General features: G+C 42.7%; 1 protein-coding gene across 1 annotated transcript; it reads left to right on the top strand.

The window, feature by feature from the left end:
- Positions 1 to 579: 579 nt before the first annotated feature.
- On the top strand, positions 580 to 1,509 carry TACSTD2 (tumor associated calcium signal transducer 2; the record flags this gene model as incomplete). The annotated part of the gene is made up of 1 exon (XM_084265857.1): positions 580 to 1,509. The coding sequence occupies one exon, from the start codon at positions 580 to 582 to the stop codon at positions 1,507 to 1,509; it is 930 nt and encodes a 309-aa protein (XP_084121983.1).
- Between the last annotated feature and the right edge of the window lie 9,137 nt (positions 1,510 to 10,646).

The raw sequence follows: 10,646 nt of genomic DNA on the forward strand, positions 1-10,646 counted from the left end.
ACTGCAAACTCCAACTGGCTTTATTTTAGAAATACATGAAAGTAGAAAGGAGGAAATCCATAAATGATAAGAATCTAGACAGTGGAATGATACAGAAGCTGTGCAATGGAAAACACAGGAAAAAAAAAACCACTGTGGAAGTAGAGGAGTAGAATTTCTCCCAACAGAAATGGTAGAAATTCCTTCAACATGAATTTGTATAGCTCACAAAAATCTAAAAAAGGAAAAGGCAAGCTGCTCATGCTTCAATCCATAAGGGAATGCCAAGGTGGGGGCTATGATTCAGGTTGGCTTTTGCCTCTTCCATGTGGCTTCCTCATCAGGTATGAGGGATGGCAGGCAACTGGAGGCAGGTGTTGGTGCCACTCCCTGTGAAGGGAAATGCAGCTTGTTGACTCCTCTAGGATTTGGGCACAAGATGCCAGTTGTTTTGGAAGAACCTGTTCGGTGGGGTCTGATTTGAATCTTGGTAAAGGGAGTAGCACACCAAGATGTAAAACCCAGTAGACTCCTGAAGGGATTACAGCTCCAGCTGTTGCCTGCTGTCACTTGGGACTGTCCCCACTTCTCACCAGCAGTATGGAGCCTCTGCTTGGGCTGTTGCTGGGCTTGATTCTGGCAGTAGCTTCATCAGCGCAGAACAACTGTACCTGTGTGACCAACAAGTGGGCGGCATGTGCCCAGGATGACTCTGGGAACTGCACCTGCACGCTGGTAGGTTCCAATCACAAGGTAAACTGTTCTATCCTGACTTCAAAATGCTTGCTGATGAAGGCAGAAATGATCCCCCTGAAGGAGAGGCACTCCTGGGGCCATGCCCAGGGGCTGTTAGATAATGGTGTCATTTACAATCCAGACTGTGAGGACAGTGGTATCTTCAAAGCCAGGCAGTGCAACCAAACCAATACTTGCTGGTGTGTGAACTCTGCTGGAGTGAGAAGAACCGAAAAGGGTGACAAAAGCCTGACGTGCAGTGAACTGGTTAGAACGAGCTGGATCTACATTGAACTGGTGCACAAAAAAGTGTCCCATACCTTTGATGTTTCTGATGTAGCAAACGCCCTGAAGCATCTGTTTGAGAGCCGGTACAAGCTGCACCCCAAGTACATTGCAGACATTAAGTACAATTCCCCCCTTATCCAAATCCGCCTGAACCAGAATGAGAAATCTAGGTGTGATGTAGATATAGTCGATGCAGCCTATTACTTTGAAAAGGATATTAAAGATGACTCTGTATTTAATTCCAACAGTAAATTAACTGTCTCTGTCAACGGAGATGCTCTGGATATTGAGAAACTCTGGATTTACTATGTGGATGAAAAGCCACCGGTGTTTTGCATGAAACAACTGACCACTGGCTTCAGTGTTGTGGTGACAGTGGTGACGCTGGCTGGTGGCTTTGGTGTCACTATGCTGGTTGTTCTGAAGTGCCTGTGGACAAGAAAATACAGGAAGGTTGAGACTGAAGAGTTGGGGGAAATTAGAAGCCCAAGCGGACAGCTGCCCTGATGTGGAAAACGCAAGGAGCAACAGGAAGAAAAGAAGGAAAGAAAGCACAAAGCACAAATAACAGACTCAGTGGTTGTGAGTGGATCTGGAGACTTTTTTTCCTTTCTAAAGGAATTTGTACAGTGATTGTTCTAAATTATTCTAGTTTAGCGACAATGACTTTTTAGGTTTGGGATTAAATTAATTCACCTAAATATTTTAAATGAGCTTCCAACTAGATGCTTAGACTCCTGTTAGCATAACATAGAATTCTTTCACTAGTACTGCAGGCCTGGTTCAACTTGAGTAAATACTCTTTGAGTGGTTCTTGGTATATCTCACTGCAATTCCAACACTTGCCTTGAAATAATTGGGTTAAATAGCTGTTCTTCTGTTGCTTAAGACTTGGGGTGTTTTTTTATTGAAGTTGCTGGAATTTTTTTTTATCAACAACTAATTTCATAAACGTTACTAAATAACTGCAAAAGGTTTTGATAAGATAGTCTACAGCACCAGAGGCTTTTATACAGAGTCGTTTGTTAGGAAACACTTCCAGCTGCGGAGACCCCGGGTTTCTGAGTTTGTATTCAGGCAGCACATTGAGCTATTCCCACTTGTGCTCTCTAACAAGGGTCTGACGCTCCCAGTCAGCAAGGATCCTTGATCCCAATGCAAATGTAAGTTAACCTTGGTGTTCTGCCCAAATTCGAACTCTGGTAATAGCTTTCTGTCTACCTAAATTCCCCTTGCAGTTTTAATGGGAGGAGATATTTTTCGGTGTTGTACAGCCTCACAGAAATACTGCACAATGCTTCACGACAAGCTGAAAAAGCGCTTTATTCTAGTAGAGCTGCAGGGGGAATTTAAGAGCAGAGTGTAATTATTGAAGTTGGAATTTGGCCAAGACATGAGAACTGGACTTCTTTGCTACCTGTTCAGCTGCTGTGTTCCTTGTTTGGGAGGTCATATCCACCATGAAGGACATCTTAAAGAAAATAGTGTTAAATGTTGAAATAGTGGCAGTTATATTCTCTGTATGGTGTAGGAAGGTCTTTAAGTCCCATCGGTCTAATCTGATTACATTTGAAATGAAGCCGCTACACATAGAGGCTGCAGCAGGGTCAGCTCTTTTATTCTGTTAATTAGTTTCAACATTACTGGTTTGTAATTCTAATAAGTCAGTAATGTGCTACTGCTACGGCAAACTATTAAATATGCATCTGTGATTCTACTGAATGAACAGGATACTAGGGAAACAGTGAAGATGTTTTGAATCTGTTTCTGCCTTTGTCTATACAGAAGAGACTTGCTGTTTGGGGCTGGGGTTTTTTGTGTAGTATTTTTATCTCAACATACAGCATCTCCATTTATGCTCACTCTTGTTCACTTACCTGCTGGAAAAATGTGGGCTTTGAATACACACTATGGGGCAGATGTATCACATTTCCCCAAAATTAGATTTTTTATGGAATTTAATCAGCAGTATTAATACACTCAAACTTAATTGTACACTGTACTTTATTGGGTTCCTTCCAGCAACACATCCAAGGTAGGTGTTTTTCAGTCAAGTATGTACATTAGTACTGACAGTAGTTGAAGTAAGAATTGAATATCTAGGTTGAATCTTCCCAAGTCAGAGGAAAATTCAGAACTTAACCTAACTCTACACTATTTTGTAATTAGACTTTTATAAAATGGCTTAAATTAAAAATCTAGAGCTGAGTGGCCCCCAGCACTGAAGGATCAGAATATATTGCTTATCCACTTAACTTATGCAGAGCTGATAAAAGTTATGTGTTTGAGAAGTTGGAGCTGTCCTTCCATCACAGATCATGAGATGTGCCATCTTTTCTGGGGAATCTACTGTGGCTTTCAGCATTCTTTTAAAATCACTGCATTTTTGTAATTTCTGTCATAAAAAAAATCCGTATGAGGTGAGTGATGAGATTTTGTATAAAGATAGAATATAAGCATGTAGGCTTAATTTTGATTAGGAGAGGCAGAGTGACAAATTGTGAAAAAAAATCTTAACAGGTAACAGTTTCATCATCTTTCTTTGGCTTCTGCTTTTCTCTTTAGAAGCTGAGGTTGAGAAGAGAGGCTGCTGTGGTGCCATTTGTGTTTTTATTAATCATTAAAGGACTGCCCATGAAATCACGTGTCCTTGCTAGTCATCAAGCAGCAGTAGGCAGCATGCTGCCAAGGGACTGGAAAGGCACTGGGGTCATTTAATAGGAGGGATAAGGTATGTGTCTGCAATTAATCACAAGAGTGGGAAGATTAATTGCAGAGCTCAGAGAGCGTCTCTTTGGACTGGATCATTCTACTTGAATAAAGCTATGGAAAACTGCTGTAGGATCTGGACTTAAATAAACCAAACATACCTATTACTCCTGCTAAGTATTCATTTCTCTCCTGCTGCTCCAGTTGTACCACTTCTTGGGCTGTACATTAGTCTCTTTTTTGAACATGGTATATCAAGTAGCAGTCCATGATGTTCAGCTTCTTGCACTTTCTGTCCACTGCTGATGTGGACTTTTCTCCCTGAAAAGGAGAAAATGAACTCATTGTCAGCTTTAAATTTTGAAACATTAAAATGCTTTTTATTATTCATTCTACTCTAGAAAAAACATTCTGCCATTTCTAGTTATCCTTTTCCTGGTTAGAGTGGTATCTGTGGGTACAGCCAGCACAGTGACAGCGATGGTGGGTGTATGTTCTAGGTGACACTGGCTTACAGCTTTCAAGCAGCACCCTAAAAAAATGTGATTAACATCTATCTTGTATCAGTTTCTGTGGGGTCTGCTCAGGCATAAATATAGTTGGGATTGTTTTGTTCTGGGATGTTGTTTTAATACTAAGTAGAAATGTTTATACATCTGTCTGTAGGCAGAGACAGAAATAGACCCTGATACTGGTATTATATAACAGTGGGTACGCTTTTGAGCTGTTTGTGTCTAAATTATGTTCTACAACTCCAGCTGGTGAGGGGCTACCACAGCTGCCCTGTCCATACAGCGCTATTACCTCTGTGTAACTGCACAAAGCAGGTTTGGGCCTTTGCTTTTACCTTGCAGGTAAGACCTTACTAACCACTCCAGACCAGAGGAAAGTGCCAGAAGCAATGCCAGCACCACAGCAAGGAAATGAACGATAAGGATTCATGGAAGGATTAAAACCCTCTTCAAGTCTGTTCCCTCTATTCCCCCTGGTAAAATCCATGCCTGCTTATAGATGCAAGAATGTATTCTTGAACGGGTTGACACAAAATCCCTGCGTTAGTTTGCAAATGCCTGGTGTGTGTACACACACACACACACACACACACACGCATTCCCACACCTACACTTAAAGACACGCACATCACTATTTACACTGGAGCAGGCAAGCCCTGGGGAAAGCTTTGTGGCAGCAGATCCTACGCTGCTTTCAGCCAGCCTGCAGCCTGCTCTAGCTCTTATCAGTGGGAAAATAGCCCAAACCTGCTGCTGTTTTGGACAAGAAAGAGAATCCTCTTCTTTTCCTATCTTCCCCTGATTAAGAATAATCTCTTTGTGGATGTTTAGACTGGGATTAGGGACAGATTAGGTTAACCATGTGGAACAAAATGCACCATGTAAACATACCCCACAACACAAGCCTGTGAGGTGAAGCACTTCAGGACAACTAGATACTATCTATATATATAGATATAGATATAGATATATAGAAACTATAGTTTAAACCTAAGGGAATCCCCTTAAGAAAAAAAAAAAAAACCCAAACCAAACTAGTTTCTATTACTTTCATATCAAAACCACTTTTTCAGAGAATAGTTAAAAGAAGCAACAAGTTGGCCCATCCTTGGCCCCTTCTCCTTAAATGGACCAGTTAATGCTATTAAAGAGAAAGTCTGCTTCGTGCAGGTATAATTATCCTTTCCAAAGCATTTCCACTGATTTGCCTCAGCATTTTAAGTGCTGCAATTACCTCTCTTTTCATGCTAAAATTAATCTTGAGTCATTAATTTTGCTATCGGAGCAGGAAAAAAAATCAACTTCCAGAACTTTTATAGTTATTAGTCAGCAGTTCTAGCAAAATTCCTTGTACCAGGATTTATCTAGTTAAAATTTCACACACATCAGGCAGCCTGACGAGATTCACATCTCATTTTCATGACGATCCCTATTCCCCAAGGAGTAACAGGTCTTACAGTCCTCCTCCAGCACAAATCAAGCGCCACAGGAACAATTAGGGAGACTTTGTGTTATCTAAATGAGAGACTGAGAATCCATTTCTGACTTTCTACTGGATTTTTTACATGTGAGCCCCACAGTATTGATGGCACACGCACCCAACCTTGTTCAGCTTTTTTCAATTTTTATTTTTTTAATAAAAGTTGTCCTTCCAAGCCTCAAAAATGAGAAATCTCAGCATTTCTGCTAGTCTGGTTGCACCCAGAAAAACCCAAGTGGAACAACCAGATAGTAAATGAATGTGGACATGCTGTAGCCACTGCACATACATTTTTAGCCCAGGTCTGTGGAGTTCTGTTGTTGGAGGTAAGATAGCTGTAAAATTGTCTCAATTCTGCTATAAAGACTTAAGCAAAATCTCCTGAGTATAGAAAGTTAACTAATGTCCCATTTTTTCAGTCTCTTCAAATAAATTCTGCATTTTAGAGAGCTACTAGAAGATTTCTGTCACATTTACTATTTTCAGTTATGTTCTTATGCACGTCAGCTGCTTCAAAAGCAGTTTACAAATTATGTGCAATAATGAGAAACTAGGAAAGTAAAAGCTATTAAATGATAGATTCTCAGAATTTCTGTCAGTTTTGCAACTCCTAAGCATCCCAGCTGCCCTTAGAAGTGCAAAGGTCACAAGTCAATGTAAGACTGGCAACACTAAGGGATTCCCAGGAATGCCAGTGTTGAATAAATGGCACTAAAAACTGGACATCTAGGATAGCAAAACAGTATTTCTTAGTAGGAAGGGATCCAATAGTCTTTTGTGCCTTTTTACACAGAGTCTTTCATTAAAATATTGTAAAATAGAAAGCAAAGTTCATTCCTTCCTTACAACCTCTTGGAAATAAAGGATTGTATTGAATTTAGTAACTTTTAGAAGAAACACTTTTTTGGTTGAATAACTTAATCTTCTGGATTTTGAGTCTTTTTTTTTTAACATTAACATAGATAATAAGCAAAAATAGTTCTAACCTATTAATAAATTCTTAAATAGTATCTACTTGGGTAAGAGAGGGCAGGGATCAGTTAGCACCCAGCACAATACATTCAGTAGATCAAGACAGGATATTCTAGTGAACAAGACTTGGAAAAGTGTTAATATTCATAAACAGTGATGCCTAGACTTTTTGAGATAATGTGAACTCCAGAGATTTCAACTGACCAAACAAGTTAAATGGCATTAAATCCAATTTCTGCCTTGCAGAAAGCTGATGGAGAACATTTTCTCTGGCAAGATTTTAGCCCAACTCTCATGAGCAGAAGTGAATTACACTGAAACTCAAATGACAAAACCATCAATTAATACTTAAGGTTTTGCTTGGATTTATATAAAAGACAAATATTTTATTATTTTATGACTTTCATTTGAACCTGAAGACTGAACATTTTAACTAACAATGTTTTAATTATAATGATCAAAAGGGATACTTCAGTACCTGAACATACAGAAAAATAATTTATTTTACATTTGTAGTCTGACTGCTTTTCATTATTTTATTTGATTTCCTATTTGCTTGTGTGAATAATTTGATATGAAATCTCATTCAGTTCAGTACAGTGCATGTGGAGTGCAAAAGCTTTGGTAAGTTCATACCTAGTCAGTCAAGGGGTTTGATATTAAATGATTTCCTCCACAACAACTTGAAGCAGAGATCTGGATACAGGTAATGGCAAATGACTGTAAGCTCCATCCTACCATGCACAGAGTTCACAAGTGTTTCACATGCATCTGTGGAGAAAAAGAAAAAAATAAAAGAGCTGTGGAAATGCTTCATGATCTGAATTCCCTCTGCAGATAAGTTTTTTGGCAATGAAATTTAGTGCCATGTTGAGTTTCATCAGAAAACATATACATCACTTACGACCTCCAAGTGGGTCTTCTGGAGTCTTAAGACACAGAAGCTTGCCTTCCAGTCTTCTTCAGAAATGTAACTGTCTTTTTTTGAAGAAGAGATGAGGCTAGTAAGCAAAATCTCAACTACAAAACAACTCAACCTACCTATTTAAAGCATAGAAGCTTGTCTCTTCCTTCCTCAGAAAGAAAATGGCTATATGCATATGTATTGATTGAAACTTGTGACAGGCCATGGCATAAAAGACTAGTTAGAATATTTTTTCACTATGTCTATTTAGAGAAAAACATCGCTTTACAACTATCCAATTGCTCAACTGTTTATCAATTTCCATATAGAGAGACATTTAGTGTTGGTATCTGATAGATCCTGTAATTACCTGTGCTTTATTTACTGCCAGTCTGCTTTGAAGTTTTAATTATAAGTGATGCCACTTTAGAAGAGCCAAACGTAGAACACAATTTTTATTCCTGTCTTTGCACACTCAAAACATCCATTGAGTTTAACAGGAATTTAGGTGAGTCAGGAATGTGGAAACAGCTCCTATACCCTTTCTGCACAAGAGTTGAATAATGCAATTGGAGAAAGAAATAACCAAAAAGAAATACGCAAAGAAAAAAATATTTCAGCAGACTTGAAATAGAGTGGACACTCTGTGAGGTGGAAGAATGACATTTGCTTCACGGAAGAAATTGTAGAAAGCTTTCATGCTTGGTTTAGAAACAGATACAGATACAGAAGGCAAGAAAATACGCAGTAAGGCAAGAAAATACACAGTCCAAGAAATAAGGACATTATGCATCAGGAGACATTCCTGAGAGCTTCCGTCTCAGTTCTTTCTTGACAGCTGGGACACATGTGGGCCTTAGGTTAGGGAAAGTATTTTGCTGCTGCAGCAGCTCAGCTGTTTTTGTGACTGGAGTTGACAGTCACAAAAATTAATGCTGTGCTAATTGACTGACAGATTTTACTCTTCACGCTTCTCATAATGGAGGCTGTGCAGGTCTTCAAAGGAATAGTCTCTACTGAAACCAAAGTTTCTGCCTATCGCTACATAATGTTTCTTCTTGTCCTGGACTCCCAAGATCTGATCACTATCTGTTTTCCTTGGCAGCAGACATCAGCGCTTAAGAACTATCACGGGAGAGGGTCTCAATAATAAAAAAGAATGGACTAAGGGATTAACCTCTGCAAACACTGAACAATACTGTACTGCACTCGTGCACAGCACATGTGACTACTGAAGGCAAAGATCTACCTTTCTTTACCTTTCGCAACAAGAGCCTTTATCTACATGCAAAGCCTCAGGGCTTGTATGATGCATGGGCTGCCCTGTCATTACTACACATACCGCAGCCTCACCCTTTCATTCAGCAAATAAGCTGTTTTTCACATCACATAATTTAAGACATACTTCTGCCAGATAGAAAAGTGGGTGGAAAGTTACACTAAGGTTAGGAGCTTGTCATTTGTTTAGGATTGGGAAAGGCCAAACATCACCTCCCCACCTGGCACTGTCACAGCAGAAGGTCTGGCTCGGGACTTAATCGCCAGGCTTAGAGACAGAGAAATCAGGGCTGACCCCCATCCATGAAGTGAGGTGGGGCAGGGCAAAGCCCTCACAGGAACGCCAGTGGAAGGGCGCGCAGAAGGGCCGGGCAGCGTGGCCCGGCGCCTCCTGAAGGGACGGCGCCGCTCGCGCTCCCCGCCCTCCGCGGCCGAGCCGAGGCCGCCGGGGCTGCCACAAAATGGCGGGTCCGGCCGCCTCAGCCGCCCGCCTCATCTCGCGCGCCAGGAGGGCTCGCGGCTGAGGCGGGCGGAAGCCTCGCAGGGGCCGCTGTGAGGGGGCGCGAGAGGCGGCGGGAAGAGGCGCGAGGTCCGGAGGCCGCCGCCTCAGGGAAGGGGCGCGGAACCGAGCAGGCAACGGGGGCGGTGCCGGGCGCGTCCCACCTCCCGCCCTCCGCCTCGGCCTAACGTCGACGGCGTCTCCGCGACGGCCTGATCAGACCCCTCCTCCGCCGCCTCCGGGGTGGTGAGTAGGGAAGCGCGGAGGAGGTCTTTCCCGAAGCAAATCCCAAGGACGTCCCGCAGTGGCGGCGGGGCGGCCAGAGCTGTTTCCCCCGGCCCTGGGCGGGAGCCGCAGATTCCCCTCGCCCCGCCCTCCCCCGTGTCCTCACGTCTGCCCATATCACGATAATCGCCAGCACCGAGGTCGGGGGGTCAGGCAGGTGCCGGAAAGGGAGGACGAGGAAAAGTGGGGTGGAGTTGACGGTGCGGTTTCTCTCTGTGAGGAGCCGCAATACTGGCGGGTCGTGGGGAGGGAAGTGGAGGCCGCCATTCGAGCCAGCGGCGAAAGTGTCCGCCGCGGGGCCTCTCGGGCGGGGGGTGGCCGGGTGCCGATGCCTGCCCGGCGGGAAGGCGTTGCCATGCCCCGGGAGTTGGAGCCCACAGGCTGGGAGACGCTCGGGTTGGCTGTGCTGAGCTGTCTGGCTTCTAGGCCGGGTGCAGACACGCGCCCTGCGTACGAGAGCAAAGTATCCTCGAACTGCTCCGTAGATCCTGATTTTCCCAGGTGTGTGCACTTGTGGCGAGGAGGCCAGCACGGGAATGGGGTGGTGCACACACACCTTGTACAACGGAGCTGGTGGTGATAAAATCGAAAGAAAACATAACGCTTTACTTTGTTCTCAGCCATACAAGACAGTGACTCTCAGTTCAAAGCAGATTGGTACCTTAAAACTGTAGCAGAGTGTAGTTGTAACTGACATTTATGTGCAGTGCAACTGCTGGCAATCAAATACCTGTCTTAGGGAGCCTGCTTTGGTGGGGGGATTGGACTTGATGATCTCTGGAGGCCTCTTCTGACCCCTAAAATAATAAAAAAAATCCTAACAACAATAAAAAAACACTCCCCCCCCCCCCCCCAAAAAAAAAAACCCAAAAACCAAAGAAACAACCACAAACATGGTTTCTTTTTGGATGAAATGATATAATGTTTCAGGGTTTAAGTTTTTGGGTGGTTTTCTGAACTCTGCTATTCTTTTTCTTTGTTTCAGGGTAACCAACCAAAGAAGTT

This window comes from Gallinula chloropus (genome assembly GCF_964237585.1).
Source record: "Gallinula chloropus genome assembly, chromosome: 6".
NCBI classification, from domain to species: Eukaryota; Metazoa; Chordata; class Aves; order Gruiformes; family Rallidae; genus Gallinula; species Gallinula chloropus.